This window comes from Nothobranchius furzeri, chromosome 14, assembly GCF_043380555.1.
Source record: "Nothobranchius furzeri strain GRZ-AD chromosome 14, NfurGRZ-RIMD1, whole genome shotgun sequence".
Taxonomy (NCBI): Eukaryota; Metazoa; Chordata; class Actinopteri; order Cyprinodontiformes; family Nothobranchiidae; genus Nothobranchius; species Nothobranchius furzeri.
In genome coordinates, this window is record NC_091754.1 from 18036616 (window position 1) to 18055636 (window position 19021).

Below are 19021 nucleotides of genomic sequence, written 5' to 3' on the forward strand. Positions count from 1 at the left end.
CATCTGTTGGGTGTGAGACGGATTTTACTCCAGAATGAGCCCGATTTTTACTTGTTTAAATCCGAGTCTCCCTCTGCTCTTTTGTCACCATTACAGCTGATGCAGCAGAAACCGGAAACAGCAGAGCTGCTCTGAAATCAGGTCTTCCAGAATAAACTAGAACAGCAGAAGTCAAGAACAGATAATATCACATATTTTATTCAGAATGCTAGAAAAAAAACACCACACTCAGTAAAATGTTTTTATTTATACATCTCATTATAATACATGCAGCAAACATGTTTAAAACATGTTTAGAAACACTTTTAAAAGAGCATAAAAGTAAAAAAAAAACTGGTTCTTAGAATAATATTTGGAAAATATTAAGGCCAGTATCTGTAACCACTGCGGTTATGCATCACCTGCAAAGTCACAAAAACACACCTGAAATATATTAAAACTGTTTACTGGTTAGAAATGTATTTTATCACAGCATCATGTGCAACAGCAGCATCATAATTTAAGTTTAGTTTTTTGGATTAAATATAAACACCTATCAGTGTTTGTGAAAAATTAATAATCCCTCATCCAAAATAATCTGAACATAAAATTGTTAGATTTGCATTCAATTTAAAACATATTATTTTATCAAAGCAAAGTTGTTTATCAAAATAACTTGCCCTAATTTCTTTAAGCACTGTCGTATCTGTGCAAAACCCAGAAGTTTTTGTCTCACGTTTGCATAAAACTGAACAGGAAAACAGCTAAAATCTTTATTTTAGTGATTATGAAAACAGAGATAACACATTTTGATGTAATCTTTGGTTAAAACTACAAAGAGCTGCAGACTGCAGACCCCTGGATTAGATTAAGTCGGTATTTTGCAGTAAGCAAATCAACAAAACATACAAGAATAGAACAGTTAGCTTACAAAAGAGTCATGTAAACAGAGATTACAAATTTAACAATTATTTAATGGTATTTTATGGCATTTTTCTGCCATATCTAAACCAGATGGTATCAAAGTAGCACTGAAATTTCCTGTTTCTCCCCCTACTGGTTGAGAGCAGAATTACAACTGCCATAAACTACTTTCTTCATTCTTGCATAAGGCATCTCTAGGTAATTCAACATTTCAATGTTTAGAGTGTAGGCACTGCAAACAGTAAACGTTTCAGTTTATTTAAGAGGACTATTGTTTAAATGCATTTCCTCCAGAGAAATTTAGACTCTTGCTGACTGAAGACTCCTCTGAACATTACAGGAGGTCCTTTCTTGCCACGGCCATCCATGTAAACAGCTTTTCCTGTTTCTGCTGAGGCTGCAGCTCTAGATTTTACAACCTCTGTCATTAGCTCTCATTATTGCAAATTAGCATTCAAATGACTTGGCTCCGTCTCTAAATACTCCATTTTCAAACCACTGACTGTTATTTTTTTTTACTCTTAATTGCTCTCACATGTTATTCTTAGCAAAATTGTGCTTTAATTATCTGAAATATAGTAGATTTACAAGGATTGATTTGTTTTATTCCAGTATTAAACTGTGTGTGTGTAAGTAAATAAATACACACACACACACACACACACACACACACACACACACACACACACACACACACACACACACACACACACACACACACACACACACACACACACACACACACAGTAAGACTGTGAATCATATTTGGTGATTCTTTTTAAAGATGGCTGTGGGGGTTCTTGATGACCTCCACCCACTTGTGGATTGGTGGTCTGCCGTTGGCCACCAGCTTCCTGAGCAGGCTGCAGGGCTGCAGGCTGGGAATATCCAGGTGCAGCTGATGGTAGTACTCCAGCTTCTCCAGGATCCTGCTCAGACCCACCATCTGAGCGTAGAACATGGGCCCCCCACGGTGCCGGGGCCAGCTGTAGCCGAGCACATAGATGACGTCGATGTCTTCCGGTCCTGAGGCGATTCTATCCTCAAGAATGCGGAAGCCCTCGTTTATCAGCGCGTAGAGACACCGCTCCAGAACCTCCTGGTGATCTATGCGGCGTGCCACAAAGCCACGCTGGGCTCGATACTTCTCCAGGAAGCTGTGCAGCCAAGGATCAGGTTTAGCCACTCGACCGCCAGGTTTGTCGTACTGATACCATCCTCTTCCCGTTTTCTGACCGAACCTTCCCCGCTCACAGAGCAGGTCCCCCAGCGGGCTGTACCTGCAGTCTTGGTGGGTCTTAGAAACCATCTCCTTTGCTTTCCTGACTTTCCAGCCAATGTCGAGCCCGGAGAGGTCGGACATTCTGAACACGCCCATGGCAAACCCAAACTCCTCCAGCGCTTGGTCTACAAGCTCCGGTGTTGCTCCCTCTTCCAGAAGAAAGAAGGCTTGATCCAGATAGGGCCTCAGCATTCGGTTTCCCACAAAGCCGCTGCAGTTCCCGACCGCCACGCTGATTTTGTCCATGTTCTTTCCAATCTTCATGGCGGTGGCCACGGCTTGAGACGACGACCGTCGTCCGTACACCACCTCCAGCAGCTTCATCACATGAGCTGGAGCGAAGAAGTGCATCCCCACCACCAGCTCTGGGTTCCGGGTTTGAGCGGCCAGCTCGTCGATGTCTAGCCCAGAGGTGTTTGTGAAGAGGAACGTACCCGGCTTGCATATGGCCGACAACTGCCGGAAGACCGTCTTCTTCACCACCATGTCCTCAAACACAGCTTCGATGACGAGGTCAACATCTGCCACGGCCTGGATCTCACAGCTGTAATTGATTTTATCTAGAGCGGGTGGGGCCCCAAGTCTCTTGGCTCCTCGCTCCAACATACCCGACACCACCCGCTTTGCTTCCATCAGCTGCTTCTCGTGGGTCTCCACGGCAACCACCGACAGCCCTGCCTGTGCGAGGGCCACCGTTATACCTCGTCCCATGGTGCCAAGTCCTAAGGAATCAAAAACCAAAGACTGAAATCAGACTCCATCCACTCCGATTTTTTTCTTTTAGTCAGGCTGCTTTTCAAAGCTTGCATTTTTAATGCCCAAGCTGCTGAGCTTCACATATCCAAATCATAAGTCCAATCCTCCCTGCAGGGAAGAGCTCATCCATTAAACTCTGATGAACTGTAGATGAGGGCGTAGTTTCTAAAGGCAACACGAATTTGGAGATACCACAAGGATCGCTTGATGGTGTTAATTGAAGGTCGAGTACAAATTTAAGGCTTAACGCTCTTACCAATGACAGCTACTTTGTGCACAGGCCTGGGCTTGCTGGTGTCCCAGCGGGCTCCACTGGGAGTGCTCCACCTGCTGACAGCTCTCTGGGCAAAGAACTGGTACTGTAGAGCGCGCGCCTGACCCGAGGTGAAGAGCGTCGCCATCAGCTGTTTTTCCTGCTCCATGCCACGAGCAAAGGGCAAAGTGGCGGCTGCGTGAACCGCCTGGACACACGCAACCGGTGCAATGGCTCCTCGGGCACTTCGCCGTACCCGCTGCATCGCTTCCTCGAACAGAGCATCCGCATAAGGAGGGCGTGGGCACTTACAGGTGCTGATGCGACGTGAATCCAGTGATTTACCTGAAAACGCGACATAAAATTCACTGAATAAAATGACGTAATAAATAAAGCTGAACGTGAAAATATTCTTCTACCACTACTTCCTGTATTAGCCACCAATTAAATGTAGATGTGGAAAATGCTTGGATTAGAAAAGCCACTCAGATCTACATCACACTGTAAATTAGCATTTATGGATTCACCCATCTTGGCTCATCTTAGCTTCCAGGAAAAAGCAGAATGCGTGTTGGCGAGCAGCAGCTAACCGTTACCATTAGCAACTCCACCGCATGGCAGAACTCCTTCATGCTTGTGTTATTAGTGGAGATAAAACATAAATGTTGTAAAACAAACCGAGTCAGCGGTAGAGTCGTGTTACTCTTAGCCAATCAGAGACGAGATGTCTGAATATCAGGAAATGAGACTCCTTAACCTGCCGTCTTCTGCTCCAGCTAACTTCTACTTCCTGAAACAGGAGCGCCAGAGCTTCCCCCCCCCCCCCCCCCCCCGCAGAGATCAACTCAAAAAGCATTTATTTAAACTAGAGACCACTGCAAATGTGTTGCAAAAACAAGTGAACTTGGCCTTTAAAGGAATGAGTGACAGCAGGAAGTTAAAAGTAATGGAAAATGTACTCTGAATGTTATTTTCCGAATGCATCTGCATAATTCAAGTTTGACTTTTCGATCAGTGCAGCACTCTTGAAAGTTTTCAGACAGCGAGTCTTGGTGTAATTCATTTTTCAGACACACTCATCCACTCAGTCCCTACACAGCCCAGTAGCTTCTGAGAGCCGAGTGATCTGACAGACCGTTTCCAGATAATCGCTGCAAGCGGGCCTCCGAGCAGACACAGTCCACCTTGAATAGCTGCTGCTCTGAGCAACGACTTGGTTGCAGGTAAAACAGCTGGTTTCAAAGCGAGCAAAGCGAATCTTATGCTTTTGAGAAAAGTAGCCTATAAGAGATATTTCACAAGAAATCAATTAGAGCAAAAGCAGAAAGCCACTCTGCTCGAGCTTCCTCTGACGTGATTACACGAGACAGTCGTCAGAAACCTTCACAGCTTCGCTCATTTACACTCAGCTGTGGGTCTGACTCAGAAACTGGGTCGCCATGGTGAAGCTTAAAGCGCCAGCAGCCATATCTGATTAGTAATATCCACTTTTTTTACCTGCAGTAACAACAACAACAACAACAAATATTTTTAATATCACCAGCTGAGAATAAATACCAAAGATTGAATTGTGCAGCCGAGGGGCGGTGAGGTGTAATGTGGCAGTCGGATGTGATTCCTGTGTGATTTAGGAAGCATTATTGCAGCAGTTAATCTGTAAATGGTTGAGCTGTGGATTTGCAGTGAGTGGAGAATCCTGGCTGCTCCGACAGATGTAGCGGGCAGATGTTGCAACCACTGGGGTAAAAAAATAAATAAATAAATAAAAAGTTAATCTCGTCACAAGTGAGAGACTTGAATCTGCTCGCCTGCAGAGGGCCTCTGCCCATGCTGCAACTCGAGCATCAAGTCAACTGCAGATGGCTTTTTTTGCATGAATATGTACCCGTGTGGCACTTTGTAAAGATGCATATAGTCTTTCATGTGGCAGCCAAAGTGGCAAAACTGCAAACACTTGTATTTTTGTAACACAAATTTGCAGGTTTTATTCAGATGCTCCGTGCTTTCATGCCATATCCGTTGAGTTTCACACTTATTCTCAATTTCCCATAAAAAGTCTCAGTTTTATTAACACTCACATCCTCACCCACTAAATCATCTCTGTATTGGCATGAAAGGGGGAAAAAAGTTCTAGAATTCCAGAAAATTTTTTATTTAAAATGATGCATTGTGTGAATCTTCAGATTTAATTTTTGGGACATTAACTGTATTTTTAGAGCCTTCTGTTAAGGGACACTAAAGAAGTGGGGAACCCTAGTCCTCCAGGGCCGGTTTCATACATGTTTAGCTGTTTTCTTGCTCCAACACTCCCGATTTCATGGTTTAATCACCTGTTCAGAATCTCATCAAGTTCTGCAGAACCCAAGAATCACCTGCTGATTAAAATCAGGCGAGTTGAAGCAGGGAAACAACAAAAACATGCAGGATAGCAGCCCTCAAAAGGACCAGAATTCCCCACCCCTGTTTTAAGCTATTGTTTTTAAACTGGTTTCTGTGATTCTTGAGCCAACTTCACACTGGACAGCACTCTGTCACCCTCTGCAGACCAGAAGCTGCACCTAACAGATTGTGGTTAAGGTAGAAACACTAGTGGGAGTTTTCTAGCTGCTTTATTGCAAAAGCTGGTTACTGTGCCGATAGCTCATATAAACGCTAGCACTTAGCTTTGTCAGTTTGCAGACTGTCAATAAAAAGCACAAGAAGAGGAATTTTCCTTTTCTTGTTGGCATCATGGTGGAGCCCTGAAGTAAGAGAGTAATGTCTCTTACTTAGGCAAAGAAATGAGCGAAAACCAGAGTCAACATCACTCGTTTGATGAGCGTTAGCTCAATGTTAGCACTAGCTAGAGCAGAAGGGTTGTTTACAACAGCTAGAAGTGAGAAGTGGGAAATGCATTCTTTTGAACCAGTGGTTCCCAAAATTGGGAACGGGGTGCCAGTGTGGGTCACTATGAACTTTACGAGGGGTCTTGAGATGATTTCTAGAAATTAAAATATAACTGAAAAGCTGAAGCTTTATTTGAAGTATAATTACTAAAAAAAAACTCAACTGAATGACCATAAATGGATATAGGTGAACATGAGCTGGTGTTTTTCTTTATTGTATGAATTATTTAGTTTTTTAAGCATGTTTGTATTGTTAAATCAGAAATATCTGGAGTCGCATGTCTTGACAACTGCTACTTTGTGGGTCTGAAGCTGAAAAGTTTGGGAACCGTTGCTGTAAACGTCGCATAAATAAGACATCAACACTAAAGAATCCATCAACAAACAGTTTAAGATGACATGTCTGGAAAAAGTAAATGTGTGTTTGTTCCATGCAAAAGAATCATAAGCTTTTCTGCCACCAACACGCCACTAAAGCAAAACACACCTTTCCCTTGTGTCTGCCAGCACACAGAAACACACACCAGAGTGGGCGGTGTGTGTTTAGCTCAGTATGAAACAGAAAAAATAAAAAAATAAAACAAGCTGAAATAAAATGAATAGTAAATTTTACAAAGCACTCTAAAATCTAAAAACATTGCTTTTCTTTACAACATGAGGATTTTATTTTATTTTTCCATCTGGTGCTCTCTTGTCATTTTTATCACCAGATCTTTGCAGACAGAGAAACCCTTCCTCTAAAGCTGCAGGGATGTGGCACACTTCAGGAATCTCCTCAGAGCCTAAATGAGTCTGATTCACGTGCAGGCGGCGATCCTCTTCCTCCTACATGACTGCTGAGGACCCGGTATTAATATTCTAGGAAAGTTTGTCCCTTTTCGCCCTTTTGAATAATACAGCAAAGAGCAGCGAAGACATCAGAGTGCTTCTGACAGAGCCATGAAACATTGACGGCTTCTGTGGTTGGAGGATCTGGCTGCCGTGTCTTCTGTTTCCTTTGACTTCCAAAGCATACATCTAGACACTTCTTGATGTCAGACTAGCCTAAAATAACCACTGAGAGGAGTTTTCTCTTCCTTCCACCGAGTAAAAATTTGAACTTGGGAAGAGAGTTTCCATCATTCCACTTTTGGATCTTACCTGCAACGCTCAAGGCCAACTTCACAGCTGCTTCAATGGTGTTATGATCAGTCACAAAGTCAACTAGTCCCAGCTGAAGAGCCTCGGCAGCGGTCACATGACGACCTGTAGGACAGAAAATAAATATGAGTCATTCAGATCTTCTAATTCAACAAAAGTTACTTTAAGACTAGTAAGTATCAAACAGAATATGATCTAAAGGTCCAGAAGTAATGATTATTTAAAAGGGTGTATTAAGATCAATTCCGATAATAAATAATCATCATCTTTAGAACTAAGCAGTAAATCCCAATTAAAAGACCTAAAACTAAACAAATGCTGCCACCTGCTGGTTGTCTGTGGAACAGCTGCTACATTTCTGCAGTAGTTCCTTATAACATCTGGTCCAATCAGTTAAATAACAACTAAAGCCACAAATAAACTAACAACAAGCAAATCATTGAACCTTTAACACCTTAAAATAAAATATAGACCTTCAAAGGAGGAAAAAATAATTTGAAGTCCTTGAGTTAACTTAATTGGAAGCTCCTTTTGTGGCAAAAACAACCTTCAGGTGCAGTCAGAGAACATTTCAGCTGATTATTCTTTGCCTTGGCTCCTTTGCTTTGGAGAATAGTTTAAAAGGACCGTCGAGCAGAAACCGGCGACAGAGGCGTCTATGGAGCACTTACAACGACGGCCTTGCGTGAATGTTTCACCAGAAGGATTACAGTTTTTCTCAATTGTTTACACACATTTTCTGGTACTTGAGACACAATTACCACAACATGTAACCAAGTAACCAACCCCCCTAACCAATTTTGCGAAACTACAAGCACAATTCCTGCTTTGCACTCAAATTTCAAATTTAAAACACACTTTTCTCAAAACACTACACACAATTCTCTGCTGTTGGCACAATTTCCATACAGGAACTAGCTTGTTCTCACAAGGAACACACTGCTATTCAAATGAGCACACTGACTCATCACAAGGGCAAACACCTGTCACACAGTTTTACAATCAGCAAACAGAACTTTAGCATAAAAGGGCAACAGGTGAGCTCTTCTGTGTTGGAGCAATGGATGCCAACTTTGGAAACAGAGGCAGAGCCAGAGGAGTGAGATTAAGAGGAGGACGGGGAGGATGAGGGTGAGGAAGAGGAAGACCAAGGACCGTAATCTCTGAGATCCGAGCCACAGGTCAACAGGGTGCAATTTGAAGGAAACTCAGAAAGAGTGAAAGAATTGCGATATAACTATGTGCAACAAGTGAGTCCCGCAATTGATGCATACACTCAACACTGTGTACAGTAAATTATACATGTTTCAATATAGTAATCATAATGACTGTGCTTCACACTAGTGACCACTCCACGTTTATTTCTGATATTGTCATGTGTGTTTCAGAGAGTCCTTGAGCAAGAGGCAGCTGCAGGGGAGCACCAGTTCATCTTCATTGATGAGGTTGGATTCAGTCTCACAGAAAGACGAAAGAGGGGAAGGAATATCATTGGCCAGCGTGCCATTGTTGAAGTCCCTGGCCAGCGCGGAGGGAACATCACAATGTGTGCAGCGCTTGGCTACCATGGCATCATCCATCACCATGCTACCCTTGGCCCCTACAACTCCGCCCATCTGATCACATTCCTGGACACCCTACACAACACCCTCATTCCACCAGACCAGGTAGATGGTCCAGAACAGCCCAGGTACGTTGTCATTCGGGACAACGTAAGTTTCCACCGGGCTGCTGTGGTTCATACTGTAACTAGTTCACTGGCCACCCACGCTTTTTAGTTGTTTACCTCCCTCCATATTCTCCATTCCTCAATCCCATTGAGGAATTGTTTTCTGCATGGAGATGGAAGGTGTATGACCGACAGCCACAAACCCGTATACCTCTTCCCCAAGCTATGGAGGACGCATGTGGAGATATAGCAGCTGATTCTTTTCATGGCTGGAATCGCCATGCTAGGAGATACTTCCCCCGCTGCTTGGCCAGGGACAACATTGCTTGTGATGTGGATGAGGCGCTGTGGCCAGACCGCAACAGAAGAGAGGATGCAGCATAGCTTTAGTGTTTTACTGTAACTGTATACAGTAAATTTCTGTTGGATGTAGTTTATGTGTGCAACTTTGTGTTGGTTGGGAATGGGATAAACATTGTGTACAATGTTTTGTGGGAAAAATAAAATCATTTCTACCATGTATTTGTGTGTTCAGAGTGTAACAACAATATTCTGAAATAACAACACATGCATGTTTTTACTGTCTGTAGGTGTAACACTGAACCAAAAAGGCTTTAGTCATTATGATGAATGGAGAAGAAGTGTTTTCCATTCATCATAGTGTTTAACATTGAGCACGAGTGTTCTGCTGGTTCTTATAAATGTCTATTTATATGATGGTTTGTGCGTGTCATTTGACAACATAATCACATTTTGAGGAGAAATTACATTGTTTTGAATGTGAAGTTTACTTTTGCAGGTTAAGTGTGTGTGTATTTTCTGGATTTGTGTGTAGAGTTCTGAAAATATGGGGCATGCTTTCAGAAAATGTGTGTAAACAATTGAGAAAAACTGTAACAGTTATGCGGACCAATGATTCAGATGATCCACCCAGAAGAAAAAGATCTTCTGCTAAACATTTAATTGTCTCTAAGAAGATTGGACCAGAATGTATTACTCCTAACTACCAGTCAATTGTAAGAACTAAATATGCAACACGAGGTTCCTCTCTTTTTTTTACCTGTGGTGATGAGCTCCAAGGCTGCTGGGATTCCAACGAGCCTCGGCAGACGCTGGGTTCCCCCCGCACCGGGCAGCAGACCCAGAGTCACCTCTGGAAGTCCTAACCGGGTCTAAAAAGGCAAAACACCAAACTCATGTGTGATTAATTCCAAAGACTAATTTTGTCATACGACTTAAAGGAGACATTAGACTTTTTAATCTAAAGATGGAACAATTCTATGGTCGAATAAAAAACTCTCCACGCATAAAACGAGTTCTACTGATGTATTCTTGACATTTTTAGTGCCTTCCTGAATGAGCCGTTTCATGGCTCTGTCACTTTGTAGCCTCTTTTACAAAAGAATGCTGCCAATTTGCTGCCACGCCATATCGGCATCAGGGAGCTTTAAGACTTTACAAGTGGTTAGACCGTAACGGTAAATGGCCTGTATTTGAATAGCCCCATCTTAGGATTTTACAACCCCCCAAGGTGCTTCACAACACAATCAGACATTCACACACACATTCACATGCTGGTGGGGATGAGCTACGATGTAGCTAAAGTTGGCCCGGGGCGCACTGACAGAGACGAGGCCTGTCACACACTGGCGCCACCGGCCCCTCCGACCACCACTAGCAAGCAAGGTGGGTTAGGTGTCTCATTGGAGTCTTTTTAACAAGCTGCTCCTAAAGGTGTGTGTCCCCCACAGTCCCCGTGCAGTCTCCGGTGATCTAACCTCCAGCTCTAATGAAGAAAAGCTCCAGGAGCTCTGCATTGCTCCAGATTATTATCTCAGCTGATTCCCTTTACAAATGCAAAACTTGCAGGTTTTTACTTTCATTGTCATTATAGTTGCCGGCCGGAACTCAGCAGTAACTCCCCACGTAATCATGACACCTCCCTCTGTTGCGCCAAGGTGCAATGGCCGTTTATATGACTATTACTGCAATATGGCTACCAAGTGAGGCGGAATGAATGCCGCAGATATCGCACATCCTTATACCAGCATGCGCGTTAATAGACACACCCTTGCGTTAATATTACGCTTATTTGCCGGCACAGTGTGCCTTGTTAAAAGGGCTTAAGAAAACAAGCTGGCCACGCCCACCCATCCCCCACTATGGCTACTATAAGCTGAGAAGCTCTGCTCCTCCAGCAGCAGCTCCCTCTTGTATGTGATAGGTAGTTCTATGCTAATTTCCCCATTTGTGACATCACAAATGAAGACGCTTTGAAACGGCTTGTTTTAGACACATAATTGCAAAAACCAAACACTGACAGAAAATGGATTGATGTGTTTTTGTTTAAATTTAGTTTTTAAAGAGGCAGTAGAGACCCACATAGCAGCACAAAAAAACATGGGTTTTACGTAATATGTCCCCTTTAAACAATCTGTCATGTTAGACACAAACTAATCATCAGACCGAATCTCTGCAGCGTAAACTAACCTTAGAGTGTGCGACACGGTAGTGACAGCCAAGTGCTAACTCGAGGCCTCCACCTAGGGCGACACCCTCTATGGCTGCAACCACTGGTTTGGATGACAACTCCAATCGATCAATCATTGGTACCAGGGGCGGCCCAGTCATGTCTGATCTGAACTCCTTGATGTCTGCGCCTGTCATACAAAAATAAAACACATTGATGTTTTCAGAAATCATCAGATATTCTAAATAATAATATATTTATAGGTGCATCGCCTTATTAATGTTCATACCTCCACAGAATTTTCCATTCTGCCCACAGATGACCACAGACTTCACCTCTGGTTCACTGAGAGCTCTGTCCATCAAGTCAATCAGACTCTGCCTCACCACCGCACTGCAGGGATGATGAGGACAATAATAATGATTATCATCATCATCATTATTATCATTATTATTATTATTATAACAGAATTATCATATGGATGGTTGGATTCTTGAATGTAAATGAAGTGTTTCTCAAAGACAAAGCTATTCTCTGAGACAAGCATTACATAGTAAATGATTAAATAGTGTTCTGTATTCCACTCAGACGGTTTACAAATTAACAGGATTTGAAACGCCTGACCAGGCACAGTTTAGAGTACAATTAGAGACAGAGGTGAAAGTTGCCTTCAGCCTTTTTACGTAACAGAGTAGCAACACCAATGCCCTACAAATAAAACACTACTCCTACTAGTAAAATTCATTTACATGAATTATTTCGTTAATTAAAATTTAAAAGATACAAACTGCAAATAAAGCCTTTTCTGCAATTTTTCATGTTTTTAATACAAATACTTCGGTTTATTATATATGGCTGTAGATGATTACACATGACTGGACAATTTTCCTGAGAATGCACCGACTTAATAAAAACATCTGGCCCAGACGAAGGCATTTCCACCACAAGGTGTCACAGATGGAATGGAGTGCTTTTATAAATGCTTCACTGACTGGTTAAACAACACAATCTAAGGTCTGCATTGATCCAGTCCAACGAGCACTTGCTTGGACGCCGTTCTTATTTTGCAACATGTAAGCAGGAAAGTTGCTTTGCTACAGCTGCAGTTTTATAATCATTAAAAATTGTTTATTTTTTAAACATCTAGGCTTTTTATGCAAATATGCATAAGCAACATGAACAACATAGAGCTGGTTCCTTTTAAAGAAAGAAAGAAAGAAAGAAAGAAAGAAAGAAAGAAAGAAAGAAAGAAAGAAAGAAAGAAAGAAAACAACTCTTTAATCACACTGATTGAAAACATCTGACTCATTAACATCAAAGTTTACAGACTTAACTGTAGTGATTAATATAGATTTTGTATCTATACATCAAATGTGGTGTCGATTTAGCTTGTTTAGTTGTTTATAATCTTATGTTAGTTAATCAAGGCGCCACTAAGTTTTTGTTAGTGTTAACTTGGAACACTTGAATTTGATATTCAGATTTGTTCAATGTAATGTCAAGTTTAACACCACAACTTAATCTAAAGGATGAATTCTTGTCAGAATGTGCTGACTGTTCTCGAGATTGCTAGAAATGATCAGGCGTTATTTACGTTTTGTGAGTTTATTTAGAATTGGAGATAATTTCAAAAGGGTCGTGTGTGTGTGTGTGTGTGTGTGTGTGTGTGTGTGTGTGTGTGTGTGTGTGTGTGTGTGTGTGTGTGTTGGCAGCGGCAGCAGAGAAATGGAGTAGTCCTACTAGTTACTGTGTATTTGGATCTAAATAAAACGCCATAAAATTTTATAATCCGAATCGGGCTTAGCATTAAAAAGTCAGCTCTTTAAAATAAACTCATCCTTTTCAAACAATGTCTGAGGCATCAACATTTACCAAGATTACCTGTAGAAGGCATAAAAAATTATGACTTTAAACAAGAAAAGAACTAAATACATGTCTTAAACTTGACTGTATTACTGTTAGCATGAATTTTAATGGAGAAACTAAATGGCAGAGCTTTAACATGAAAGAGGAACACAAACAACATTTATGTCTGTAACTGATAAGAGTTTGACATTTAATTTGAACACACCGATTCTTTTAAATGGTAAACAACCTAAAATACTGTCTTTGACTGTTGATAAACAAAAATACTAGGTTTTATAAGGACTAAAGTCTGGAAACGTCCAGAAGAAAACCCCAGAGAAGTTTATGACCACCCATATCTTGTGTAAGAATCAGCCTTGATGGGTGGATATAAAACAGACCATTTTCTGATATTGTCCTGCTTCTCCGACTGGTAAAGAAGGCAAAACCAAGTGAATTGGTGCAATTTACGACCCTGGGAGAGAATCGTAGGAGTTAACCAGATGTGCTGGAAAAATAATCTTGTAATTTATATGACTGCAGGCCAGTTTAAATGTTCCCCTTTGGTTGCAGTGTGAGAGAAAGAAAAGCTTTGTGTGAAATAGTCCGCTGTCCTTCTTCTTGTGAATCCAACTAAAGTTAATTTGAGAATATGAAATGTGGATGGCCGCTACACCGGACACAATCAATTTAAACAATTTCCTTAATTATCAATGTTATTCATACGGAAAAATGTGGATTTCTTTGATTAGAATAAAGATTTATTTTTTAAATTATAGTTTATTTTGATCGTACATTTTTACATATTTTAAAAACTTTACAACACCTGTTAAAAAACGCTTCATTTGTAATATTTATTTAGACAGAAAACCTAATATGTACAAAAGTAGTTTAACTCTCTTGGAACAGTCCCACATGTCATATTTCCCTTGTATTGAGTAAAATAACAAAATAAATAAAAAAAATGATCATTTATAAATTTATAAAGCATTTGTCTTTCACAGAAAGCACAGTAAGTTGAAGGTAAGATTTTTTATAGGTAAGCTTTTTATACTTCGACTCACCTCAGAGCATTAACAGGCGGGTTTTGGAGAGTAATCAGCCCAACAGACCCTGAAACGCGACTGTAAAGAGCCATGTTACCGAACAAACCATTCGAAGTGTCGCTGCCAACTGCACTTCGAAACTTTTTAGCAGAAACCGCGATAGCTTTGTCTTGTTTGTCCCTCGAGGGATACCGTCCAAAAATCATGCCACTTAGTAAAGCATTGCTGTCCCCTGCTGGACCGGAGTGGATTTTATTTCCCTTTAATAATCATCAAATTACATTTTTTGACAACCATAATGCACTAGTTATTACTGAATAGATAGTTTATAATTCTATCATATCTTACATGTAAATTATAGAATGAATAACAAACTGAATTTTAATAAAATTGCTATTTGTGCACGCAGGGATGTGACGTCAGTGCGGCGGTTGACTGTTGTTCTCAAAGACAACAATCAGAGGTTCAGTCTAGTTCTACCCAGGTTCTACCACCGGGGGAAATGCGCTCGCTCGTCGGACTAGTCATTGTTGTGACCGTAGCCAGCTTGTATTTGTACTATCTGTCTCTGTACCTCCCAGCCCCGCCACGGAGACGTCCTCCTTCCGGAGCCACGACCACGACCGAACATGCGGAAGGAAAGGAGTCCGGGCATCTCGGTGACACTCCTGAGGAGACCAGCAGGTGACCCTCCGCCACACCGGTGTTGTGCTGAAAAATGTACCGTTTTGCAAAAAGCATCCACTAAATATCAGAGGAAATAATGGGTAACCTTCTCTGTTATGTCCAAATTTAGCTAGTTAGCTTATATTTTCGTTGCACTTTAACGCAGACCACTACCAATGACTTAAAAAATAAGTGTTACTAATTAGTAATCAGTGTGTTTCATTCCTTGGGATTTGGTTTGTGATGTTTATTCATTCGTTTTTAAATTTTTGTGAACAGAAAGAAAACCCAAGATTTCAGTGTAGGCTATTTGAAGCGTTAATGCATTTCTAATGTATTTCTTCATTCCAAACACTTGCATGGGCATGAAAAGGTGCATCCAGTGTTCCTAATTAACTGTGAATTTTCTCCCAGGCTGAAGTTCCCATCAGACTTGGAGGAGCTGAGGGAACTGGCTGAGCTCCTGCAGTTCTATAAAACCGAACACACTGGTTATGTTCTGCTGCTGTTCTGCAGCGCCTACCTCTACAAGCAGTCCTTTGCCATTCCTGGATCATCGTTCTTGGTGATTATATGATTGTTGTATTTTCATTGAATCACCGGAAGGTAAAGCTGATGGTAATTTTAATTAATTAAAACCAGGTTTGAGCAATCGGAACAAAACACACATTTGTTTCCTTGTTTTTTTTTATTTGTAGGGCCCACTGCAGCAGATAAGATAATTTATTTCCCATTTTTTTCTTCAATAGTCATTTCTTATCTTCATTTGCAATATTAATTCCTCATTTCTTCAGAGCACACAAGCACAGCTAGTGCCTGACACATCAAACTACCGTTAGATCTTGCAGTCCTGGTCTCATTGTGTCTCTCTCATCACACCTAAAGTGAGAAGATGTAGCAGCAGTCTTTTATGTCTGCTTGTGTTTGTGCAGAATATTCTTGCAGGAGCTATCTTTGGACCCTATGAAGGGCTGTTGCTGGCCTGTGTGCTCACCACGGTGGGCTCCACCATGTGCTACCTCCTGTCCCAAGCCTTTGGAAAGCATTACATCATGAATCTCTTCCCTGAGAAAGTGTCCATGCTGCAGCAAAAGGTAAGTAAGCATCTGAGCGAGATGAATACAAAATAACACTTAAACTGTCATGCTGTTGTCCGTCTTATTTTCCCTGGCTCACCCTTGACTTATCTTATCTCTGGTCCAGGTGGAGGACAACCGGGACTGTTTGTTCTTCTTCCTGCTCTTCCTGAGATTCTTTCCGATGACTCCCAACTGGTTCCTGAACATGTCCGCTCCGATAATCAACATCCCCATCACGTTCTTCTTCTGCTCAGTCTTCATCGGTGAGTTCCTACAGAACTTGAAACTCTGAAGTCCTGCTGTACATTAGCTGAGGAGCGTGGCCTTCCAAACAGCTCTGGATTCAGTTTATCCAGCCGAAAATAGACTTCACCTTTAGAATAATCAAATCACAGCTGTAAAGGTCACTTCAGTGATTGATGTCATTAGCTTGAAAGTAATCGGCACTGCAAAAGTCTTCCAGATCTTTGAAAGTAAACAATCAGTGATGTTGAGATTAATTCTTTTAGGCGCATTACAATCGGCTGCTTTCCTTCTTAGGCCTCCTGCCCTACAACTTCATCTGTGTGCAGACGGGTGTCATGCTGTCTGAGGTGCCGTCTCTGGACGACCTCTTCTCCTGGGAAAGGCTGCTGCAGCTGCTGGCCATTGCCTGCGTGGCTTTGCTGCCCAGTGCCCTCATCCGCCGCTTCAGCCAGGGTCACCTCAGACTGGGCGTCCGTTCTCAGAACGGAGTCGCCACGGATGAGAAAGCGCAGTGACTTAATGCTCCGGTGCCTTCTTCTCAGAAGGATAAATGTATTTAAATTGGTGAGCTGTCTGGAAAACGTTCGACACATCGGTATGTAAATGTATGCAGTGGTTTTTGTCTTCTGGGACCTCGTGAGGATGAACAGAAATGTCTGTTTTTACAGGGGGAAAAAACTGTTGGCACACAGATGGGAGGTTTTTGTGACCATGTTTTGGTGTATGAATGTAGTGAAGAGGAGGATGGATTATAAGGAAAGGATTGTGCTTGCCGTCATGATGAGTGCTGCCGTTGTTGGTGTTCAAAGTGCTCGCTGTACAGTTTTGGCTCTTACATTCTACCTCTGTGATGGCAGAAGGCCTGGCCATATTTATAGACGGCTAGGGTTTGAATTAGTTTGGAGAATACGTCCAAATAGATCCACGCGATCTATGTTCAGCACCAGATCTTCTGTGTGGACGAGACAAATGATCAGAGACATTTTCTTGTTTTATTTAGCCATTCTTGTATAAATCAGATTTTTAATTTTTTGCTTTCACACCAAATTTGACCAAAAAAAAAAAAAAACAATTCACTGTGATCTGATATTTAAGAATGTTCATTACATCTGAATTTTTCCCTGCCTTATGCTTTATAAATTTAGAAATGTGCATAATGTTTGAAGCTTTATTTTGATGCCAAATCCCCCTTTACAGTTTTTTATGAACCTTTTAAATATTACGTGTTTACCTTGGGGAATGCTTTTTTTACAGCATTTTGGGGTTTTAGAAAGTATAATTTTATATATGTATGTAGTTTTGATGTCAGTGTAAATATTTTTTCCACACAGTTGTGCAAAAGCAACTCCAGCGTACGATAAAATCATCTTTATTAGGTTTTAAATCACAAATATGTACACAAGTTGTGCGTTTGCTGTTTTTCCCTGCAGTGAGACAGGGATGGTCCTGTGAGGATGTTTGGTGCGTGACACAGACGTACACGTAGACAGCTCAAGGACTGTTGCCTGTTGGAGCTGGTGCAGCAGCCGGTCGCCATCTTGGATGGGTTCCCATTCACCCCTAGTGCATTTATTTCTACTGCTGAAGGTGTTTTACCCACTAAACAACATTTTATTATGCATTTCACAAAATCAGGTATGATAGTTCAAATATAAATACATACAAATTTTATATAAAATCCCAACAGGTAGGCTAGAAAAGTCAATAGTTTTCCCATGTGACGTGTTTTCAATACTGCACCGGTTGTTGCAACTGTAGACGGCACAAAAGACGGGCATACTTGCTCACTCTACGCTGACTCCAGTTGGGTTTAGAGAGTGAGGAACCCATCCAATATGGCAGTGACGCTATTATGCTCTCCAGTGCCCAATGGGGTGTCTACGTATCCGTATGGTACGTGAGGTCATCATTCTTTCACAGGTGTAAAAAAAAAAAATAGTTATTGAAATAATAAAAACATGGGCAAAATTTTCTCTTTCAAATAATCTTTATTGCTCAGATCCAGGTTGCTCAGCAATACAGTTCATTCACAACTCAAAACAACAGCTCAGCTGTTACCAGAGCGACGTAGCTCGTCCGTCCGGCTCACAGTCACAGATTAGCTTGAGGTGTTTGGAGCCTTTTGGCCTGTGGGTCATGTTGGACTTGAGGGTTATGTTTTTAAACCTACTGAGGAAACCAAAAGAACCTCCCAAATAGTGATATGCAGTTAAGAGTCAGATCCATGTAAGATTAGTGCTGTTTGACGTGTCGTACGTCCTCCATCAGCTGCATCAATCTCATGCAATGCTTTGCATTTAACAAGAAAATCAGATAAAAACAAAACACTGCAGTGGTTCTGCATACATGTGACCGGATTAAATCCTTCATCACCTGACCCATAATGTTTTGAATGGTGTTGAATCACTCTTTTTTTCTTCCCACATATAGAGCACATTTTCAGGCCCGTTTACCCTCTTAACCCTTCATCTTAACAAAAGAAAACCCTTTTTTATTTTTGCTTTGCTCTCCGATTTTAATTCCAAGATCAGTTCAAAGTCCTAGCTAGGTTATTTTTTTTTCCACCACAGATTAACAACTAGTAACATTGGTAGTGATCTAACAGGATTGGAAATTATGAAATCCCAGCTACTGCACCAGACTACATCCTTTAATCATGACGAGAAAACCGGATCATCAGAAAACAAACGGAAGCCATAGCTATTCAAACACCGTGTGATCCGACTCTACAGTGATGTGTGTAGTTGTGGTACGCTGGTACTGAAAAATTAATTCCTAACA

General features: G+C 41.5%; 2 protein-coding genes across 2 annotated transcripts; one reads left to right on the forward strand and one right to left on the reverse strand.

Annotated features, from left to right (window-relative positions):
• Positions 1-1523: 1523 nt before the first annotated feature.
• Positions 1524-14425, reverse strand: ehhadh (enoyl-CoA, hydratase/3-hydroxyacyl CoA dehydrogenase). Its single transcript, XM_015966647.3, has 7 exons — positions 14268-14425; positions 11648-11751; positions 11379-11548; positions 9949-10060; positions 7220-7324; positions 3198-3539; positions 1524-2907 (listed from the first exon to the last, which is right to left on the reverse strand). Exons 1-7 carry the CDS (start codon positions 14339-14341, stop codon positions 1682-1684), a joined length of 2133 nt encoding a protein of 710 aa, XP_015822133.3. The 5' UTR covers positions 14342-14425; the 3' UTR covers positions 1524-1681.
• A 232-nt stretch (positions 14426-14657) lies between these two features.
• Positions 14658-17397, forward strand: tmem41aa (transmembrane protein 41aa). Its single transcript, XM_015966652.3, has 5 exons — positions 14658-14933; positions 15330-15480; positions 15848-16009; positions 16119-16257; positions 16535-17397. The coding sequence occupies exons 1-5, from the start codon at positions 14752-14754 to the stop codon at positions 16753-16755; spliced, it is 855 nt and encodes a 284-aa protein (XP_015822138.1). The 5' UTR covers positions 14658-14751; the 3' UTR covers positions 16756-17397.
• Positions 17398-19021: the final 1624 nt, after the last annotated feature.

Excerpts from the sequence above, each read along its gene's own strand:
- tmem41aa (XM_015966652.3), top strand. The coding sequence starts at position 14,752 with ATGCGCTCGCTCGTCGGACTAGTCATTGTTGTGACCGTAGCCAGCTTG. Across the intron at positions 14,934-15,329 it reads ACTCCTGAGGAGACCAGCAG|GCTGAAGTTCCCATCAGACT; the intron begins GTGACCCTCCGC and ends ATTTTCTCCCAG. Across the intron at positions 15,481-15,847 it reads TTCCTGGATCATCGTTCTTG|AATATTCTTGCAGGAGCTAT; the intron begins GTGATTATATGA and ends GTGTTTGTGCAG.
- ehhadh (XM_015966647.3), bottom strand. The coding sequence starts at position 14,341 with ATGGCTCTTTACAGTCGCGTTTCAGGGTCTGTTGGGCTGATTACTCTC. Across the intron at positions 11,752-14,267 it reads CCGCCTGTTAATGCTCTGAG|TGCGGTGGTGAGGCAGAGTC; the intron begins GTGAGTCGAAGT and ends TCATCCCTGCAG. Across the intron at positions 10,061-11,378 it reads ACCGTGTCGCACACTCTAAG|ACCCGGTTAGGACTTCCAGA; the intron begins GTTAGTTTACGC and ends TTGCCTTTTTAG.